Raw genomic sequence first — 23,147 nt, forward strand, 5'->3', positions numbered from 1 at the left:
TCCAGTATAAAAGACAGGGCACATATATGCATCCGTGGAAAAGCCACGCCGATGTCATGAAGGAAAATATTTAAAAAAGCAGCTCAGGAATGAACGTTGGCTATGCGTAGGAAAAAGGCGTCGAGCTTGATACAGTCATATAATAACAATAATAATAATAATAGAAATGGGCAACAAAAAAGTTGGATTCATTTTTCGCTTGCATCGACAAAACAATATTTTTGGAAGAACACTATCAAGTGAAATAAGTAAATGAGAAATAGATGTGCTAGAAAAGAATTTGCTGAACAGTGTTTTGCGACTGCCATGCACGACACAGAAAACTCGTTGAGAAAAATAAAATGCAGGAACTACAGCTCAGGATTAGTGTAAAGTGAGCACTGAAAATAATACCCGATCAGGTGCCAAAACAGCTATGACACAAGAATGGATTATTGCTACGAAAATATGCGCATATTGCCTGGGCAGAGAAATTCATTTTTGCCAGTGAGCAATGACAATTGCTTCCGCTTGAACAGCATAACATGACTCTCAAATGGAGTAAAGTGAGCTGTTTGCCGTTGAACAGCATAATAACTATAATACATGACACAATCAGGGACTATTGCTGCAAAAAGTAGGCTCAGAAATACATTTCTCGCTTCATTTCATCAACATTATTCCTATGATGTGTGGAGGAACCCAAAAGTGTCTTGACAACCACAAAAGTCCACTTTATTTTACTTCCATCAATAATTTACTACGAAAAAAACTTGCCACATGTGCATCTATGGTGCCCCATGGAACAATCACCAGATGTCACCAGCCGTTGTTGTGGCGAGAAAACAACGTTCATTCGTTTTAGAAATGAATGTTGTCTATGCGTACAAAAAAGGTGCTGTGCTTGTATGCAGCAATAATCATAGAGATGGATGATGCAGAATTGGAAATTTATTTATTTTTATTTTTATTCGCTCGGATCTACAAAATAATATTTTTAGACGAATACTACAGAGTGAGATGCTCTGGAAAAGAATGCCTGGTTCGGATCACACAGTTTTAGCGACTCACAAAAACATGACGAGAAAAATAAAGTGTGGGAGCTACAGAACAGCATAACCATCTTTGTGGTTACCTCACTTGCCTCGTGTTACAAAACACATGCGCGAGACTCATTTGCTGCACGACACATTTTTTGAAGAAAATTGCAAAAATCGCTCTGGTGCGCAAATTTTCCTGAACTTTGCTGGCTCGTATGGGGAGGGATACACATCACATCGAAACAAATGTGATATTGCACGTCTGACAACACATTGAAAGCTGTAAATTGTGTAGTACCGTAGACACTAGGAGAAAAAAATTCCAGAATGGTTGCGGTTGTGTAACCCAAATTTGAGCAACAGCTGTTGTGGGTGAATGTTGACACCTTTATTGCTGATGTATGCGCAACTACTTTAGAGTGACAAGTACTGCCTTGTGTTCTGTGAAGTGAGTGCTGGTGTGGTTGACATTTGTGACAAGGTCTCAGTTTTGGAAGACGAAATCAATGCCGGTCTTTCTCGAGGTTGTTACGGCCCCTGTTCCAACATCATCTTGTACACTGGTGATGAAGTTGGTGTTAAAGTCACCCAGCAGCAGTATTGGCAATGATATGTGGATTGCTAAGGCGTTGCGGTGGGAGCAAACTAGGCGACGATGAGTCCGTTCTCAAATTGCACCGCAGATACCTCACCCACGTCTTGGCAGTCACCAAGGAGGTGAAGTGTTGACCCCATCTCGCATGTAGATGACCACCCAGGCCGAGAGCCATAACTATACCTGCAACCATTTGTTCCATCCACATCTCTGACAAACACAGGATGGAACAGAGCACGTTGACGTGGGGTGTGGTGAATGTCACGAATGTGGTGAATGTCACAGGGTCTTTGCGTCAGCTTTGGCAGCATGCGCATTGGGATCCTGACATAGCACTCTCTTGTTTGTGGCTTGGACTGAACTACCAACAGGGTCTTCGCAAGATCTGTGCTTCCATTTGTGTTCTTGGTATCTCTATGGCATCTGAAACAGAATCACTAAGGGTGTTGTCTTGCTCTAGACACTTGTACAAACTACACTTGATACGGCAGCACTAGGTATACCAGCCTGCGGCGAAAACTGGTGATTGAGTTTTACCAAAAACAATGAGAGACATTTCCTCCTCTCACTCCTTCCTTCTGCCGCCACTATCTCTGGAAACAGGTGTCGCTGTAAAATACACTAAACCATCGCCCGAAGCAATTTTTTAAACTAAAATAGACTCGCCTTTATTCATTAGTATGCTCTCTTTCACCGAAAACAGGTGAGTGACTAACCAGTCAAATTAATCGAATGCGAGCTTCAACACCCAACAGAGCAGTGCACTTTGCACTCTCCTTGCGTCCACCTGACATACTCGAGACATGTCTGTATGTGGCCTACAGGTACTGCAATAAAGATTTATTGCAAAAATAATCGTTTGCTTCTCATCATATTTTTTTTATAGGAAGTTGTAAAAATGCTCAACAGTGACACTTTACTCAAATCTTCCTAGCTCCCATGGATGAAAATAGAGGCCGTATCGACGCCTTTTTTGTACCATTTCCGACGTTCATTCCTGAGCTGCTTTTTCTTTCTTTTTTTCTCTCGTTTGCGATGTCGGAATGTTTTTTTTTTGTGTGTATGTGCGTGCATTAGTGTGAAGCCCTATTGTTCTACAAACACATGTGCCCTGTGTTTTACATTGGATAATTATAGGCAACCAGAATAAAGTGGATTTTTGTGGTTCTGAAGATGCTTTTGAGTGCCTGTACACAATGCTCCTTGTTTGTGTGAAAAAATTGTCTATATGTGAAACTGGGATGCCACGTGACAAACAAGTTCTTTTCTGGGTTCTTTGTGTATACCCTTTCATATGACTCGAGTAAAGAGAAAATAAGGTAATATGCGGATAAGTGAAATGTTGGTTTTTAGAAATACTGGAAATATGGGAGCCAATGTAATAAGATTTATTGCATTTTTGAATAGAGTTGGGTGCAGAACATGTATAACGTGTGTAGTAAGAACCAGAGGAGGGTAACGGTAATGGTAATGGAAACAGAAACGGTATATTACTGAAATTGAAGATGGTAACGATAGCAGAAACGGAAACGCATACCACGGTCCTCCATTACCGGAAACAGAAACTGAAACAAATATTATCGTCCGGTATTGAATTCGGGTAATGGCTATTCCTGTTGTGACATTTGAGTGACTTTTCATTTTATTTTTGTATTTTGATGACTCTATTCCCTGTAATGCTCTAAATACTACACGTGGGCATGGAAACAAAGCGCAATATTGGATCACAAGGGTGCATCCCTCGCTTACTTCGTCCCAGTCCTCATAACTCCATGACATCAACACATGACTATACTCCACCATAGCACGAGGATGACAGCCTACGATTTTTAGTTATTTATTTTTAATTTTTTTTCATTCCACTGTGGCTATGCATGTGACATTGGATGAAGGTCACGCCCATCTTGAGTTGCTGGACTCCGAGTGACTGAAGACATTCCCACATTTTTTTTCTTCTAAATCTTGCAAGATGTGCACATCCCAACGATGTAAAATTAATTGTGTAGTGTTTACGTGTGACACCGAAGCAGCACTTGAGCGAAACAGGGTGTTGACAGAGCCGGACGGGCTGTCCCCCCGCAGCTCTAACAGCCGTTCCATTACCGGAAACAGTAACGGAAACGTAACGGAAACGAAATTGAAAGGCTGGTATCAGAAACGGATAACGGAAACGAAAATATTGCAGTAACGATGTGGAAACTGTAATGAAAATATGTCCGTTACCCTTCCCTGGTAAGAACCCATACTTGTTTTGGAGGTGTAAATTTACTAAGATTTGCACTGATTTTATTAGCTTTCCACACAGTTATTGTGGCAAATTAGGGACTGTATTGCATAGATTGAGAAGTTACCCATCAAAAAGAACTCGTTACATGTTAAGTTGCCGTGTGCAAAATGTAACTAAGTTAATAACGAAGTTCTTCAGCATGAAATCTAACTCGCAGTTACTGAGTTACTTAAAAAAAAGAATGAGTTACTTCCAAGTTACTTCGGACACAAAATAGCATTACGCAGGTGCAGCGCGCGTGAGCAGTTGAGTTAGTTACTCAACTCAACTCTTACTAACTCAAGTTACTTTTAACTCGCTTTTCACTCACGTCCACATATTTTATTGCTTTCTCTCCAGTTCCTTCATGGCATTTTTCCCATAAAACGTGATATTCAATCAATGACAGTATTTTATTGAGGAAGTAAGAACCGCTGCCATTGAAATTAAGCTGAACCATTGTGCGCCCACAGGTAGTATGCAAGACGTTCGAATAGACCTTTATAAGAGAAACGTCACCATGACATTGGTAGACAGACTGAAACCGCAACAAATCGGAAGGAGAGGGCTGGGTTCCAGTAACGGGCACTTGTTCGCTGCCTCCCATTGAAAGAAAAGCAGGACCGAGGGTCGCGTCCCTTTAAAGGACCATATCGTAATCCCCATAGATTGAGAAGTTACCGGTCAAAAAGAACTCGTTACAAGTTAAGTTACCGTGTGTAAAATGTAACTAAGTTAATAACGAAGTTCTTCAGCATGAAATGTAACTCGCAGTTACTGAGTTACTTATAAAAAAAGAACGAGTTACTTCCAAGTTACTTCGGACATAAAATAGCATTACGCAGGTGCAGTGCGCGTGAGCAGTTGAGTTAGATCTTGATGTCCTGCGGAGGAGTGCAACACGCTTAGATCGTTTTCGTTTATGTCCAACAATAGACCTCTCCCTGTTTGTAAACAACTGATGTCATAGTGTTCGACAGCGCCAAAATTTGGTAGAATTGAACTACGCTCGAAGCTATAGGTGAACAAGGTCGCGCCCGAAAGTCACGCTCTTGAGGGGATTACGACATGGTCCCTTAAAGGGACGCGACCCTCGGTCCTACTTTTCTTTTAATGGGAGACAGCGAACAAGTGCCTATTCGTGGAACCCGGCCCTCTTTCCGATTGGTTTCGGTTTCAGTCTGTCTACCAATGTCATGATGACGTTTCTCTGGTAGAGGTCTATTCGAACGTCTTGCATCTTACTCCCTGTGGGCGCACAATGGTTCAGCTTCATTTCAATGGCAGCGGCTCTTACTTCCTGAATAAAATACTGTAATTGATTGAAAATCACGTTTTATGGCAAAAAATGCCAAGAGGGAACTGGAGAGAAAGCAAGAAAATATGTGGACGTGAGTGAAAAGCGAATCAAAAGTAACTTGGAACATAGTTTAAGTTACTTTGGCAAAGTTACTTGAAAAAGGAACAAGTTCCTCTGAAAGTTACCTCGGGGCAAAAGTACTGAGTTAAGTTAAAAGTTACCAAAAAAAGGAACTTAGTTACAGTAACGAGTTACCTCGAACTCTGCTGTATTGAGCTGTGCTTGTTAGGAAAGGCTCTTTTCAACTGGTGTGCCACAGCAAATAGCTTACTTTGCTCTGCAAAAATTTTGAGTGTAACATATTATGCTTTTCTAGAGCATCTCACTCTGTAGTATTCTTCTAAAAATATTGTTTTGTAGATGTAACTGAATAAAAAGAAATTAATCCCAATGTTGTGTTGTCCATCTTTATGATTATTGCTGCATACAAGCACGGAGCCTTTTTTGTACGCATGGCCAACGTTCATTCCTAAATGAATGAATGTTGTTGTTTTCTCGCCACGACAATGGCTGCCGACACCTGGCGATATCTTTCATAGGGCACCACGGATGGATATGTGGCGGATTTTTTAATAGTAAATTATTGACGTAGGCAAAATAAAGTGGACTTTTGTGGTTGTGAAGACACTTTTGGGTTTCGCCACACACCATCGGAATGATGTAGATGAAATGAAGCCAGAAATATATATCTGAGCTTACTTTTTGCTGCAATAGTGTCATGTATGATAGTTATTATGCCGTTCAACAGCAAACAGCTCACTTTATTCCATTTGAGAGTCATGTTATGCTGTTCAAGCTGAAGCAATTGTCATTGCTCACTGGCAAAAATGAATACCTGTGCCCAGGCAATATGCGCATACTTTTCGTAGCCATAATCCATTCATGTGTCATAGTTACTTTGGTATTTGACTGGGTAATATAGCATGCCTCCAAAACAGAAATGAGGATGGAATGCAAATGTCGTAACCAATCATATAATCTGTTAATCATAACCTCCCATTTAATAATGAAAAGTGAATCACAGCAAGTGGACTGGCACCTGGAGTAAAATGAGGACCTTTAATGTAAAACACTCGGTCTAAAAATAACAAACCACTTAGAGATTATTTGTTTGTTTCCTAGGATGGCTGGGAAGAAAGGATCCATACAGATGGACGCATATTCTTCATTGATCACAGTGAGTGTGATCGCAATTTTTTCTGTGTGTCATGATTCGCAGTTCCCCAATAATACTTGTTTGTTGCCTGCTTTGTATACATTGATGCCGTTTTCGCAAAAACATTGTACAATGTTTTCAAACTTTGGACTGAGTAGACTCACTAAGCTACTATACGATTTGTGTGCAGCTGCACGAATCACTCAATGGGAAGACCCCAGACTAAACAACCCTAATGTTGCTGGACCTGTAAGTTATCATTCCCACATTACATTGGGGTAATTTTTGCCTGTTTTCTTTTTTTGTTCATGAGTCATATAATTCTTACAGGCTGTGCCTTACTCTCGAGATTACAAGAGGAAATACGAGTACTTAAAGTCAAAGCTGCCAAAGCCTGTGAGTAGATTATGCACTGCTTCCTGTGTGTACAACACAAGCAATTATCTTCCAGAGTAACATTCCTAGCAAGTTTGCAATGAAAGTGACACGAGCCAAGGTCTTGGAAGACACATATCGCATCTTGAGCACCGTCACCTCAGTGGAACGGTTGCGCTCTAAGCTTTGGGTGGAGTTTGATGAAGAGGAGGTTCTTGACTACGGTGGTGCTTCCAGGGAGTTTTTTTACCTCCTATCCAGAGAGATGTTCAACCCATATTATGGTCTCTTTGAGTATTCTGCTGCGTAAGTACTTTACAACTCTCAGCGCAGCTTTCCTGGGCTCCCATTGCAAGAGGTGACAATCAGTCATTCAGCAAGACATAGCTCATAACAAGGGCCAAAAACCAGGCATATACTAATATAGGCTTATCACATAGAAAAAGCCTGCTTGCCAGACCAACTTCTAGTCGACGATGCATCAGTGCGATGAAAACCAACGAAACAATTGTGGTAACCAAGTTCTGTGCAACACAAACTTTGCTCTTTGTGCATTTTGAATGGGGTGCTTTCCTCAGTTGCATCCAGCTACTGCTAGGCATGCCATTGGTGCAGAAACTGAAACAAAGTCCAACTTGGCTATTTGGGTTTTTGCACCATTAGCACCACATGCAGTACACAACTCTTTGAAGACCGCCTATTGACGTCAGTATAGCCCAATCGAAATTCCCAGAGAGGAAAGTTTGCGTGGCTATTATTTTGTTATGAACAATTTGGTTGGCCTTGATCACACAAATTCGTTGTGCGCCACCAGTTGTTGATCCGGGAGGCAACAGGTTACATGCACAAATGTGGCTGTGTCTAAGCCAACCATTGGTGCACCTATTTGGAAAGGAATTTGCATTAGCTAATTCATAGATACATGTGTGATGAACCAGTTTCTGACGTAGCCCGATACTGTAGTACAGTATCAGGCTGTGATACAGCTGGATGTTGCCAGTCAGCATGTGTGGTATGTGCTCTCTTCCTTGTCCTTTCCTGGTCCCTTGTTCTTCAGCGCCCCTGATAGATACACTAACAAATCTGCTGTACAACAAAACACATTTTTATGTGTGTGTATTGTAGCTGTGTTGTGCTTTCCTGAATCAAGTCTCAGCAATGGATAAAACAAAGCCAGGAAAATGGTTCCAGTCGAAAGAATTTTTGGGTAGAAACGACTAAAAGTATGTGTGAGTGGTGTGAAAGGGAACATCAATGTCCTGTGCATAGTCGAGCAGAAATGCGCGATGGATTAGAAATTAAAGAGCGCCAAAGGATATCATTGTGATAATAAAGTTTACGGAACAGATTAGCAGCACTCCATCCAAGTGAAAGGTGTGATAGGTTAAGAACAGCTTCCACAGAGAAAGGAAGTGTAAGAAAGGCTATGTGAATGTACATACTGATTATGGTGGCAGCACAATGGAGTCATCGCTAGCAAACAACAGAATGCATCTTTTTCTCTTTTTTTTGTAGAGGTTATTGCAAAGATTAGGGGGGTCAACTTATGATCACATTTGGACACCATTCTGAAGCAGACTCCTTACTATAGGAACATTTTAATAAACATTTTAGTGTCTTTCCCATAGCTTCATATATATGCACGAACAAAAATTTGTATATAAATTGAACCTAATGTTGGACAGGAATTGGAAGCAGTGCCAATTTAAAGATTAGTTTTGTTACCTAATTCTTTCACGTAGTGTGAGAGCACATGGTAGAATGGTTGATTCCCCCGTGACTTATGTTGTTTCGCAGGGACAACTACACACTTCAGATTAATCCATTTTCGGGCATGTGTAATGAGGACCACCTGTCATACTTTAAGTTCATTGGCCGGATAGCAGGAATGGCCGTCTACCATGGCAAGCTGTTAGATGGTAAGCTGCATATCTCACTGCTCACTATAAAGCATCCCAAAAGATGTGTCACAATTTCCGTTTGCATGCTACATTTCTTATGCACACCATGCCATTTGCTGTACTCTATTTTTATCTCTTGTACACCACTGGTTTCACATAACTACACGGTTTCCAAAGTTGACCAAGACTGAAGCAAGGAATGTTGCACACTCAGAAGGGTCTATGGAAGGTTGAAGCGGGAATGAAATGCTCATTGAAAAGAGAAGCAGGTGAGGCTAATTGGGACATGAGTTTTATTACCCAATTGGCAATAGGGTGCAGGCGAGCTGGTACATCTTGATCAACGAAAAACCAGAACCAGGGAAGAGAGACACACACACGGTCACAGCAGACCCTTTAATGAACAGAAAGACCCCAACAATTTTCTAATCGGTGACAATCGTAACAATCTTGTGAAATTCCGTTAAAGGTTGGGGGTCTTTTGTCCATTAAAGGGGTCTGCCGTGTTTGAGATCGTGTGTGTGTCTCTCTTCCCTGGTTCTGGTTTTTCGTTGATCAAGATACAAGACTGTTTATGGCTGGTTTTTGGCATCATGAAGGTCGGGTGAGCAGGCTATAGCAGCCTGTTTAAAGCAAGGCTGTTTAAGCTTTTTAGGCCAGCCTGGGCTACCCTTTATTATTTGGGGAAATTGAATGAGCTCCAGGTACTTTGCATTTGGCATGCTCCTTGTAGCTAGTGTAGAAAATAGCTTTGAGAACAAAAGGGAGGATAATATTTTTCCATGCAAATATCGAGAGAAAAAAAGGTACCTCTCAATAACATATAAGAACCTGCACCTGCCTAAAATTGCCATACTAATGATGCCAAAGATATACGGGGTATCTGACGAGAAGGTGTCATTTTGTGATGCCACACGTGGTGGTGTGTAAAGGGTGACAGCGGAAATGAAGCCATCACAAAGCACATGGATCTTAGTGGGATTTTGCAAGTGTCGCAGTACAGGGTACAAGCGCAAGCCACGGAGAAGATTGTCTTCAATTTAATTAGTAAAAATAGGGCTGCATAACATAAATGTCCAAAACCTCTTGGGTGGCACTCATAAATGTTAAAACCATTGATGATCACAGAGATCGATTTAATTTCAACTGCAAATTTTGAAACTGTGAATAAAACTAAGCATTGTACCTTGAGGAGAAGATAAAAAAGGCCCAGTCGGTTTTTCTATAAAAAGTAGGGGTGTGCGAATCCGAATATTTTAAGTCGAATCGAACATCGAATCGAATGGGGGAAAAAATTCCGAATACCGAATCGAATATCGAATATTCGTGCAAAATTTACAATATGTGACTTTCGCACTAAAAGTTTCCATTTTGTAGCCCATGGCTTTAGTGTAATTTTTCTGGCATTAACTGTCACGAGATAGACATACAATTCTTCTGTTTAAAGCCCCTACTCTTTAATTTTACATGAGAGTGCTTCCTGCTTTTCAGGTGAGCCTACACTTACTGGAGTACTGGAGTGGTTACCTTCATTTCAAAATTTTATGCCAGGCAGTAGCATGTTATACGGATGAGGCTGTAATTGTTTCAGACAACCACAGGCCATTTGTGAAACAAACGAATTGGCATCCTGCCTCAGCTTTGCCATGAACACCTTTTAGTTTCTTTGCACTTGCCCTAGGAAGTTGCACTACTGAAATTTTAGATGCAAAGGACATCTTTAAGACACCCTTCTTGTTCGTGGGCTGTAGTCATTATTCGAGAGTCCTCACTTTTTAAAGGCAACCTCACAGACATCAAATTAAAGTCCCTCGTCGGCACCGCTAAACTGCATGTTGGAGGGGCACCACCCCTTCCACAGACAATGTCTACAAAACTAACTTTGCATAACGTTATCTTAAATGAAACACCGTCCCGCCTGTGTTGGTCCTGCAGCAAGAGCAATGTCGTAAAGCAGGCTTCACCTCATGCACGGAAGCATCAGGTGAAGCCCACTTTCGGGTTGTGTCATTCATATTTGTGGAATAGTCGAATATTCGAAAAATCGAATATTGGATATTCGATTCGCGAATCGAATAGTTCGAGCGTTTGATATTCGATTCGAATTGGAGAATTTGAATATTTGCACACCCCTAATAAAAAGTGTTGCATATTGACAAATAATGGAAAGCATTAAGTTATGAGGAATGTTTTGATTGACATGTGGAGCTCTGAGGAGACACACAAAACGCAGCAAGTGTGAGGATGTGGATGCACGCTCTCTCCCGGGATTAGTGGCATTTGTTGGGAAGCATTTCGAAATCCTGGGAGTTAAAAAATGAGCGAGATTCCCAACACTAGTTACAGTTATCAAGAATTGTGCCATTTTCACGACAACTTAAATCGCCTGTTTTTATCTCCAGTAATACAGCATGTATCTAAAGGTTTGGTACAAATTGTGGTCAGGTAGATGTTAATACACTTTCTGGTAACAATTTATCGTGAATAAAAGCTGCCTTTCTTTGTCTCTTGATGGCTTTTATCCAAGATATGCATACAAACCGTTTAGTGCACTATCGTTCTATGACATAATCCCTGTCTGCATACCGTATTTTCCGGTGTATAACGCACACCCCTAAAAACGAACCGAATTTTTAAAAAGTTGTATGTATAACACGCAGCACAATGTTGCTACAGACTGTCACCTGTATATACAATAAACCAGGGCGGTATATCATATATGCATGCTTGTATTGTATGCCATTGAAACACATTTAGTCAACAGTGTCGGTGTCATAGTATACTTCAGTCTCCTCTCCGCTTTCGGTTTCGTGTCCCTTCTCAAATGAATTCATGATCATTGATTGCTCAACATCATCATTAACCTTTCAAGAAGTCCAGTGCCCATTTGCCGGTTTTGTCACTGACCCTAAGGTTTGGGGGAAATTTGGGGGGACAGCACATCCTGGAAGAGGCTACAATTTCTACGTCACCGACCTTAAAAGGAACTCTGCAGATCTCAAAGTGACCTTGTGTATGGAATGCTGACTTTACCACTGCGACTGACATAAAAGAAGTTGATATTTGGAGTGAATAAAGTGCCTAGTTGCACATCCACGATAAATGAAAGTATGGAAACACACTAACAATGTTGTTATAAAATTACAGCTTGCTAAATAAAACTGGCCTCTCAGTGCAGAATTAGTGCAAAGTAAATAAAAAAGTTTCAGAGTGGAAAGGTGCGCTAGTTTGCATACAAACAACCTGGGTTCGTCCAGTGCTGCTTTGTATTCTCCATTCATTATGAGAGAATTTAGTTAATAAAACTCACGTCTCAATTGAAACACAAGTTGGCAAACGAAACATAATTTCACGTTCTGCTCCTGTTTTCAACTAAGGCATTCGGGTTATTTTCTGCTTCAACCCTCCTTAGATGGTAGACATCATCCTCTTGTAGACATCACGCAGAGACAGTCTCCGGGGCAACTTTGGATTCAACACTCAATGTTGCACCGCCATCTCCTATTGGTTACATTTGAAATGCCAAATTGCACTGCAGTGCGTAACTGTATGAATGATGAATATGAATCTTGCTGGTTCAGAAAATTAGCCTTGCAGCAGCGAAGCTTTCGGTAAAGTACTGTGAGTGCATAAAAAGATGTAGCATGCTTACACGATTACAGGAGAGTGATTCTCATTGACTTTTTGATAAAAGTAAAAGGACCAATATTAGCTTCAATTACCTACCATGTTGTCACTGTCAGGAATGTTTCAGTAATCTCATTGATTTTGTTTATCGACATGTTTTTTGCATGTACACTACGGTGGTGATGACATTACCTATGTACTGTCCACTCTTTGAGCCACCGAAAGTACTGCACATAACTCTCTCTCTTTGTTGTTTCCTCTTGGCTGCATTCATAAAAGAGGCCTGCTTGTTTCCATTAAAGTGACTGCAGCTATGAGTGATTGGTTCCATGGCATGCTAGCATAGCTCCATAGCATAGCTGGGTGATTCCATCTCAACTCAGGCAAGGTGGCCCGGGCATCATCAGTCATATTTATCGAAAAAATATATATTGTAGCCTGGCTCAGATTGAGAAGGGAACGTCAAGTATTTTTTCTCTAGTTTTCGTAGTTCCCGAGAAAAAAAATCCGGAAGAATATGGCAGGTCTGGCGCACTTTCAAGTATAGCGATTTTGGCGTTCAATATCTTTCCAACGAACGCGTTCACAGCTTTGTATTTTTTTTCACGCACTGCCAGCTATGTTGGCTTCTAGTGCATTGAATCACTTCCGGCGGGGGTTTTGCTATTTTGCAGCTAAAAATACGCAAAATTGGCAACGACGACGAAAATCGCTCATATTCTTGCGCTTATTGTGGCACTTGTGTACGTGCCTGTGAAACGAGAAAGGTGTAGTCATGTAGCGGAGACTGAGCTCTATAATTTGATATCAAATTTAGATGTCTAGGCCAGGTTGCTGTCACGCATGGAGGCGTCTACAATGCGCAGCATTTGAAAGAATGCAGTTTTTGAGTGCCCATATCTAAAAAACCTCACCTCGAATATTCTTCAAACTTTGTAGACACATGCTTCCATATATAGTATTTGAGAGCACAGAAAATCAAATGTTTTTTCCTTGCACAAGAAAAGTTAGAGCACGCCAAAGTTTCAGTGTCCGACTGTGGTGCATGTAGTGACCACGGAAGCATTGCGAGAAGTTCACTGGTTGATATTCGCGTTTTTATTGAGATGGCGGACCGTGGTACTTGTAGTCTACCAATTAGCATGGAAGCATAGACAAAGATTCCTGTGTCCGTCGGCGAGTACTTTGCCGTGTCAGGAGTCGCCGCTGCTGCTAATGAACAGCGAGAAGAGTAACAAGATTAGCGCCACCTGCACTGGAGCCGGCTTCAGGTAGAAAACCAAAGTTATTTTGGAGTCATTTGCGAGAGTGAGTGGTTCCTCTAGCTGTTGCCAGTAGTGATTTCGTTTGTAACAGTTGTGTATTGACATTGTTTCGACTCGCCGTTGCTTTGCCGTCTGTATCTTCACCATGAACATGAAATTAAGTAAAGACCATGTCTACTGCATGAGCTACATGAGTAGGCACAGACAGAAGATCCATATTCAAAGGAACTTGGCCCGCGTATCCTCGCTAGACGATGCGTTGATGAGAACCGTTGTGACGTCTGAGTATTGTAACATGCATGAGTGTGATTATCTTTGCCACAACTGCTAATGTAATCAATCAAATTTAAATAAATAGTGACTCATCTTTACTGGCACGGTCTAGAGATCTGGATGTAAACATAGAATTTTCATGCACATACCGCGCAAGCAGTGACACATACACTCAATCTACATTTCTCTATAGTGTCCTTGTGAAGCCGTCGTGCCGCTTTCCACGTCCTGGGGAAAATATTCGACTCTTTGGGTTCTCAAATAGCAGCACGAACAGCACGGGCGGCTGTCACAAGAAAAACGTGAATATCGATCAGTTAACTTCTCGCAGCGCTTCCATGGTCATTACACACACACAACATGTGTCCGACCACACAGAGACACAGTGTGGCAGGAAACTTTGGCACGCTCAAACTTTTATTGTGCAAGGAAAAAAACTTTGATTTCCTGTGCACTCAAATATCATATACGGAAGCATGTGCATACAAAGTTTGAAGAGTTTTCGAGGTGGGTTTTTAGATATGAGCACTCAAAAACCGCATTTTTTCAAATGGCACACGTTGTAGACGCCTCTATGCGTGACAGCAACTTGGCCTAGACTCCTAAATTTGGTACCAAATTATAGAGCTCAGTCTCCGCTACATGGCGATACCTTTCTTGTTTCACTGGCATGTACACAAGTGCCGCAATAGTCGCAAGAATATGAGCAACTTTCGTCATCGCCACCAACTTTGCGTATCTTTAGCTGCAAAATAACAAAATTTCTGCCGGAACTGAACCCAAGCACTAGAAGCCTACATAGCTGACAGTGTGAGGAAAAAATTCAAAGCCGTGAATGCGTTGGTTGGAAAGATTTTGAATGCCAAAATCGCTATGCCTGAAAGCGCGTCGGACCTGCCATATTCTTTTGGATTTTTTTTTCTCGGGGACTATGGAAGCTAGAGAAAAAATACTTGCTGTTCCATTCTCAATCTGAGTCAGGCTGCAACATATATTTTTTCAATAAAAATCACTGATGATGTCCGGACCACCTTGCCCGAGTTGAGATAGAATCACCCAGCTCCATAGCATAGCTCCATATCAGAGCTCCATATCAGAGCTCCATAGCAGAGCTCCATAGGAGAGCTCCACTGCATAGCTCCATAGCATAGCTCCATATCATAGCTCCATAGCATAGCTCCATAGCATAGCTCCATAGCATAGCTCCATAGCATAGCTCCATAGCATAGCTCCATAGCATAGCTCCATAGCATAGCTCCATAGCATAGCTGTGCAATGGAAACCATTAGTTACTTTGTGTCTGCGTAGTGCAGTCTAGTTGGTTGTATCAAAAGACCTATCATTGTCATCAGAGAATGTGTCTACCCATGACACATGCTGCATCTTTTCAGCATTTTTCATCCGGCCGTTCTACAAGATGATGTTGGGCAAAACAATCACTCTCAAGGACATGGAAGCAGTGGCATGTATATTGTTGTTTAATAACAACCTTTCAGATTTGAACACTTGACATGTGAAAGTTTTTTGCACTCTAGGACACAGAATACTACAACTCATTGCGATGGATAATGGATAACGATCCTGTGGAACTGGATTTAAGGTTTTGCGTCGACGAAGACCTCTTTGGTCACATGCAACAGCGGGAGCTCAAACCCGACGGGGCCAACATTGCTGTCACCCAGGACAACAAAGCAGAATACATTGAGTGAGCATTTTATGGAGTGTACTGTGTTGAAAGTAAGATCATTTTGGTACGTGCCACCACATATTGTGGAATATTGTGAAAATAACCAATAACATTGCATTCGCATTGGTCAGTCCTCATATTTCAACGAGGCACGATGAATGTACAGAACTGAACCAGGGACATGTTATGTCGGAAACGTTTGTAAACAACGTTGTTTGAAAGCATTTGTTTGCAAGGGAGGTGCCCATCACGTAAGGAGGATCAAGTAATAAAGAGGGGCCATAAAGTGACCACACATTGAAGCATGTAGTAGTGTACATTTTATGACAAAGCTGACACTTTGCTTCCATCTTTCCTAGAATATTGGACAGTTTACTCTCTTCATTCTCCTACACTGTCAACAACTTTTCGTGTGCAAGGTTGGCAATGTGGTTTGAAATGTACTGGCGTCTTGATGATTTCATAATCATCAATACCCAAATACATATATATATATATATATTTTAAATGCTAGGTTGCCTAGTTTGTGACTTCAGTTATGCCATCTGCATTAGATGTTAAATTTGATGTCTCTTTTATTTGGAGTGAATTCTCGAAAGCAAAGCACTGTGATCTGAACTACATTAGATGTTGAATTTGATTTCTGTTACTCGGAATGAATTCTCGAAAGCAAAGCACTATGATCGGAACTAGAGAAAAGTTGTGGGCCTAGATAGACTGGTGATGAAGCTGTTTCTCTCAAAGGGAAGCCCTCGCAAAAGGTGTCACAGCCTGTTTAATTTGTGCCTACTTAGAACAGTAGAATATCGATGATATGGATTTCTCGGGACAACGGAAAATATTCGCACCAAAAGAATTAAACCAAATACAGTCAAACCTCGTTACAACGAAACGCGATATAACGAAATTCGCGATAGAGCGAAATAATTCGGATTCCCCGGCAGAGGGCCATAGAGATCAATGTATTTTAACTCCCGCTACAACGAAACACTTTTTAGCCGCCGCCTCGATACAGCGAAAGAACGAGATAAGGTTTATGACCCCAAAGCTGACTTTAGAGTGTGATGAAAACAAAGGGCGCAAGCAGCGTTCTGTTCCCGCGGTGAAAGATGGCAAAGGCCCTTCTGCTTGTGGAGTTTCTTTGAACCAAAGAAAACGGAGTGCATCACGGTCATCTTCCTTTACGATGATCTGTAGAAATGCTTTCGCTATGTCTGCTACGAGAGCGATCTTCTCCGTACGAAAGCGCAGTAGCAGTCATAGCAATTCATTGTTAAGTTTCGGGCCTTTTTTCTAGATAATCGTGTAGCGAGTTACTGTCTGGAGCGTGGGATGAAGTGTCGAACATGATTCGTAGCTTGGTGGTCGCGGAACTTTCATGGAACACTCCTTGATGAGGAATGTAATATACATGTTCCGAGAATGTAGGTTTGACCTCGTGGACAACTTCAGCATGTCCTTCATTTAGACATTACGATCGCATGGCTCCGTCGTAGTCCAACAGCCGGTTGAAGTTGGAGCGCAACTTCTTCACCAGGTTCTCAAGCCTGCGTTCCGCCACCCTTTGATTATCCCCGAGACCAGTGCTACTGGTTTACCACGGTAGACTGACTTTGTAGCGGTTGTCCTCCTTCTCTACCGTGTTCTCGAAGTACCGCATAATGGCATCATCTTCCAGTCTGTTATCGTTGGTGTCGTCTGTGATCCCCAAGCCTTCTAGCTCCCAGAGCTTCCTTACGTCCTAGTGAATTCCGCCGACTTCGACATGTAGTGCACACGTCAAGGCGTTCGCGTCTTCGGCAAGTGAAGACTTGAACGTCCAGCCGAGCTGTGTGTTAATCGCAACAAAGCCGTTATCTGCCACAGGACGTTTAACGTCGATCTTCATTAACTTCCACATTTGGTCTGCTCCAATAAGGAGCGCGATACCGGGTTCCGACTTCACGCCTGGAAAGAAGAGTTTGTCAGCGATGCGTCCGCCTTCTGTCTTCACAGCTGCTACGAATGCGTCGTCTGGTCCTTCCCCACGTCACCTCCTCCGTCACCACGATGTCCTTACAGATGAAGGGGATCTCGACTGCTTCGATGCAGTGCTCCCTCTGGTCGTATTGACTTCGCAGTCGAACTTCAACAACTCTGCGGCGAGTAGCACTTGCTACTGCTGAGGCCTCACCGAACGTGTTAAGCCTCACATCTAGCTCTTCGAGCACTTGTAGATTCATTCGGCTGGAGACATCTTGCCGGATGAACGTCTTCTGGCTACCGCCGTCAAATAAACCCCGTACGTAGGCGGACCAGTTGTCTGCGATGAGCCAAGGTTTGCAGCAGGGCGACGGCATTGGCATTCTCTTCTCCGGTACTGGACATATACATGCTGGTGGTGTCCACAGCCTTTGTTTTGGTTGCTGCAGCTGAACGCCACTCAGGGTCGCAGAGAGCAATGACGTGCCTACCTTTGCACAATGGACAAGCAATCTTCCGCTTGCAGTCTTTGGCGCGATGGCCCTTGACAGTACACTTGAAGCAACGACCTTCGGAAGCGAGTATTTTCTTCTTTTGCTGCAGATCTACGGACGCCATGCAGTTACCAGTTTCATGCCCTTCTGCATTACAGAAGATGCACCTTTTCTCTGTCTTTGCTGCTGGTTGAGTTCTTCTGGATTGATGACTCTTGGACTGCGTTGGACTGGGTTCATCTTTCCTCGTGCTGACATTAAAACTTCTCTCCACTTCAAAACGGAGGAAATCCAATATTTTCTTCAGGTCAGTAGATGGGTCTGGCGAAGTGGTGACCGTGTCATCAGGTCCTCTACTTCGTGGACCCTCGTGCGTGTGCTCGGATCCGTGGGAGGACCGACGATAGTAGTCCACCGTAATCTCGTTGGGCAGAGCCTTTAGTAGGATGTCTGCCAGCAATGTGGAATACGTCGTCGGTGAAACTCCAAGCGCTTAAAATCCTCGCATATGCGTCTGCATGTGGTCATACAAGGGTCTAAGTCCACGAACATCGTTCGACGAAGATACTCCAGGGACCGACCGTAGCTTTCAGAGATGCTCTTGCTCGATTTTCTTGCGATCTCCGAAGCGACGGGTCAATATGTCAATCGCATCCTCATAACATCCCTCCGTTGCCTGTAAACTGGCAATTGCTGCTGCAGGAGGGCAAGACAGCAGAGTTCTCAAGTAGTGGAACTTTTCGCAGCAGGAGAGGTCACCGTTATCGTGGATAGCCGCTCGAAACTGTTAGTGGAAGAAGAGCGAGAAATAAGAGATGGCATGATGAAGTTGCCCGTTATGCGACGATCCGAAATGGTCGATGTCCAGACAGGTCGGATTCGTAGCAGCTCCGGGCGGGTTCGACTTAGACGTGGTCAAGCGAAGAGTCACCAAGTTCGGTAAAGACAACAATTTATTTACATGTCGATCCAAGACAGGATTCAGTTCCGAAGTTCAGAATTAGAATTTCCAAAAACCCCAGCACCTTCTTAAAAAGGGTTTCAAACCTGGGTGCCAATGGTCACACCGTTCTCCGCCCACACTATCACGTGATCACAATAAACCAATCATAGCTAGATAAAGCGGTCAAACTCACTTTCCCAGACTTATAAACCAATTAAAAGTCGTCGTTAATGCTGGATGAGTGGACCAATGGCCGTTCTTGTTGCTCTTTCCACGTTGCACATCTGGACATCCAGATTTCAAATAATGATTCTGAGAAAAGTGTGTGCGTGGCAAGATTATCCACTTTCTAACAGTACACAGGAGAGCTCCATGCTTGTAGCCAAGTCAGTGGCACACGCATTGTTTTGTCAAGTAAGGGTCCCGGACCTCCTGCTAAGTTATTTATGGGTGCCACCGCCACCCTCACAAAGACGTGAAAACGCGGGCCAGATGTCCCGTTCTGACTGTGGTCAAAGCTAAGTTCATTTGGAGACGCTTCCGTTGTTTCCCTTGTACACTCCTCTTCTTTTACGTATAGGGCAGTGTTCCCTGTCTTTTCCCTCAAAGCGGGCATGTGTGTGTTTGGATTCGTGTACACTGCCAGCTGACCGCTCCTGCCCTCCCGACTTACTCGAGATATCAAGAAACACCATCACACCCTGCACAAACATACAAATGGCTTCGGGAAAGTCAGCCAAACGCATGTCGCACAGCTTATTCGTTGAACTGCATTTACCATGCCCAGGAAACAACACAATTAACGAAAAATAATACATCACAACATGACACTGTTCCCCAAAAGGGCTGCCATTGAGCAAGATCCCCGCGGAAAGTCTGCAGCTGTAGTTTCGGTAGTCTTATCTTGCTGGACCTCTCACCGTTCGTTCTTGTTCCCGCTGAAAGCTTACCTGCCAACTTGGGAACGTCCGAATTATGGAGATTTCAAAAGCTACGTTTGTTGGCAAATGGACTTGCTATGTTATATAGGAGTAAGCTAATGTTGGGAGGCTTTTATTTGCATATGTAACAGGGGCACGTTTGACCCCAGCAGACTCATCAGGCACAAGTTTTGCTGCAACAGACTTTACCCTCTCCAAGAAACTATCTGGGTCTCTGGCTCTGACGAGGCCATGCCACTTCCTCAAAAGAACGTCAAGACACGAAACTATGTCCCTGTTCTCTTTGCCATACTCAACTGCCCTCCGATTCAGGACTACTCGTTCAGCACTGCCTCAGTAATGTGGCTGAACTTGAAAAGCCCCTCTGGACTTCCCAGGAGAGCTACATAGTGGTTGTTGAACAGTTAGTTAACAACTCATTAAAAAAGTAGTTTGCATAATACGTCACAACCATCAGTTACACTTGTACATCGCCGTTACACCGTGGGAGGACACGGGATGGCATACTGCAAATACTTTCCGTTGAGCGCGCTTATCATGAGCTCTTGTGTGCGGTTTCCCATTTCACCGACAATTGCAGCCGACTTAGTTCGAGCACACATGTACAGCTTTGCAACGTCGGGAGCTGGGAACACGGAGGAGAAAGGCCCTCACGGATAATATCATAGTCTGGCCCTTGTCTCGATTTCGGAAAAAACTCATGTAGCTAGTACAGTTTGTCTTTGCATTTAACGTGGTACTTGTGCTCCCCCAACGTAACGTGGGTAACAACAGCGTCGGTCCACCCTCCACACGGAACGCTGATGTTGCAGTCATAAACTGTGCACAACGCATGATGCCCTTTCCTGGACACGATCACGCGTCCCAGTTCAGTTGTCCATTGCTTCAGAAACACGTGCAGATATTTGTTTCGCTTACACGGAGCCGTGATCTGCAATATGCGAGGCAAAAACATGGCAAAGGCGCACTTGTCGCCCCAAAACATGGAGGAAACACGCGGAAACTAGAAGTGCTAGAACTAGAACAGAAAGCGGCAGCGATACCGATGGCAGTCGGGCTGGTATGGGATTGACATTTACGTCTGTGTGGCCAGACAAAAGGCAGGCATTCTAGATATAGAGGGGGAAACTGCATTTTCCGGGAGATTTGCTTCTTGGTCGTACAATCGTACAAAACGGTCTGAATTCGGGAGTCTCCCGGATGAATTGGCAGGTATGTGGACATTACCATGGGGCTTCGAGTGGACGCTGTGATGTCCTCAATCTTCGCCTTCAACAAGGCCGTTGTTCGAATAACATGGTCTTGGTATTCCAAGACCGCAACAAGGGGCTCGATCTCCTTGTCTAGTAGGCTAAGCTCCCTACTGCTGGCAACCAGTCTATCCAGTAATGAGCGTCGAGGAGTCCACATCCGCAAGCGCCGCTGTCGCTTCATTGATGATCTTAGTAGTCTGAGTGCGGCGCGCGCTCCTCTTACTTTGAGACGTTCCATCGCTGCAACCTGACGACGATCTCTTGACGTGGGAACTATCCAGGTCAATCGGTCTTTACCTCGATCCTGTAAGACCAAGAGACCGGTTCGACACTTACTCATAACTTTATCTCGTCAGGCTAGCTATAGTCCGCATACAGTGTAGCATCGAATCCCTAGAACACACACTTTCCCTTCATCGTTCTCATCTTCTACAAATGCGATTAAAAGAGAAAGACGAAATCAATCCGCAACACGTAGTACTGCAGTGCATACGGGAATGTACCGTGTTGCTTTGCGTGTGTGGACAACCATTGAATTTGATCTGTTCTTCATGAATCCCGAATCTTCTTATCACCTTATTTGGAATTTCTGGATGTTTCAGACTGGCTATCTACAGAAACATAAAACAATGAATAAAGCTAAGCGAACCTAAAGCGGAAGCAAAATAGAAATGCAATCGTCCTTGCTACAGGCACGCGCTGTTCCCCCTTTACTTAACTGCTGCGATGGACGTGAAGAAGGATTTCTCTTGACATAGAGAGCTGCTTCTGTATTGTTGGGATATTATGTGACTTGTCTTAGAGTGACTTGAGGATGGTTACCGGTATGAGCATCACAGACCAGTCTGATATGTGTCAACCGTAAGGGACAGTTATGTAACACAAATGTCAGTTTACTAAATGACATTTAATTCGCCCTCTGACAGGTGTATTAGCCAGTATAAAACATTCGGAAATTCCAAATAAAATGAGAAGAAAATACAGTATTCGTGAAGATCTGATCAAATTCAATGCTTGTCCACACACGTCAAGTGCAAGCAACAAAGCGCATTCACGTATGCATTGCAGTACCTTTTAAAAATACGAGCACATGTCCACATCTCTCCGTAGTCCACCGATAAAAATAAATTAACTGTCTAGCTGATGACGAATAGCAATGTACATATTAAGAATGAAACATCGTGGAATTAATATTTTTATTGTCTATTAAATATTAATATGTACATTGCTATTCGACATCAGCTAGACAGTTAATTTCTATTAATTTCTAACTAATTTCTTTAATTTCTAATTAATTTCTATCTCTCCGTAGCTAGGAGAACCCCCACGCATAAAACAAGAGATACAGGCGAGCGACCTGCTCGCATGACATATGACGTTCGCCATGAGGCGGAGCCCATGTGACTCCAACTACAGCCGAAAAGAGTCTCCCGTAAAAAATACCGGCCAAGGAGAGGGGGGGGTGAGGGAAATAACAAGTGTGGAACAACCACTGTTCTTCAAACCCAAGAATGTAATGAATGATGGGAGAAAAAAAAAAAAAAAAAATCCCAGTGGATCATTGTACCAGTGTTTTGAGAAAGTTCAGAAGCTGAAACCGTGACACGAGTTACGAGTACAAAAAAGACCGTGGTCATGGACCCTGTGTCCACTGCCCAGTTTCCTGATCTGGTGACTGCAGAGTTGGCTCCAGATTTCATAGAGCTGCTGTGAAATGGTGAAGGAAAAGCCATGGGAAAGCCTCTATATATGAAAGGCCTGAGCTGCAAATACTGGCAAAAGGGCCGCCAGTATTACCTTTCAACCGGCAGAGCCGATGAAATACCAGCTGAGCAGCAACACATCCCTTTGATCTTATCTCCTCTGCTACCAAAGGGAGAGTCATTGCTTGCATTGCGTAACATGATGCAAGGGAGTTTGTGGTGAGGGTCTCCATCACTCCTCACGTCACGGGGGAATGACCTCTGTCACCTCTTCAGCTCGTTCGTATCATCCGTAAAGGCAAGATAATGCCTTTGTATCATCTCAAC

At 43.1% G+C, this 23,147-nt stretch overlaps 1 protein-coding gene across 4 annotated transcripts in view; it reads left to right on the forward strand.

Moving 5' to 3' along the window:
- Positions 1-23,147, forward strand: part of LOC135389176 (E3 ubiquitin-protein ligase NEDD4-like) — a 68,841-nt gene that overhangs the window by 37,251 nt on the left and 8,443 nt on the right. For all 4 annotated transcript variants that reach the window (XM_064619236.1, XM_064619238.1, XM_064619237.1 and 1 more), the window contains 7 exons: positions 6,363-6,417; positions 6,587-6,645; positions 6,727-6,792; positions 6,848-7,077; positions 8,569-8,690; positions 15,229-15,299; positions 15,373-15,542. In XM_064619236.1, the coding sequence (XP_064475306.1) occupies positions 6,363-6,417; positions 6,587-6,645; positions 6,727-6,792; positions 6,848-7,077; positions 8,569-8,690; positions 15,229-15,299; positions 15,373-15,542 (773 nt within the window). The remainder of the gene's footprint in view (positions 1-6,362; positions 6,418-6,586; positions 6,646-6,726; positions 6,793-6,847; positions 7,078-8,568; positions 8,691-15,228; positions 15,300-15,372; positions 15,543-23,147) is intronic.

This window comes from Ornithodoros turicata, chromosome 3 (genome assembly GCF_037126465.1).
Source record: "Ornithodoros turicata isolate Travis chromosome 3, ASM3712646v1, whole genome shotgun sequence".
NCBI classification, from domain to species: Eukaryota; Metazoa; Arthropoda; class Arachnida; order Ixodida; family Argasidae; genus Ornithodoros; species Ornithodoros turicata.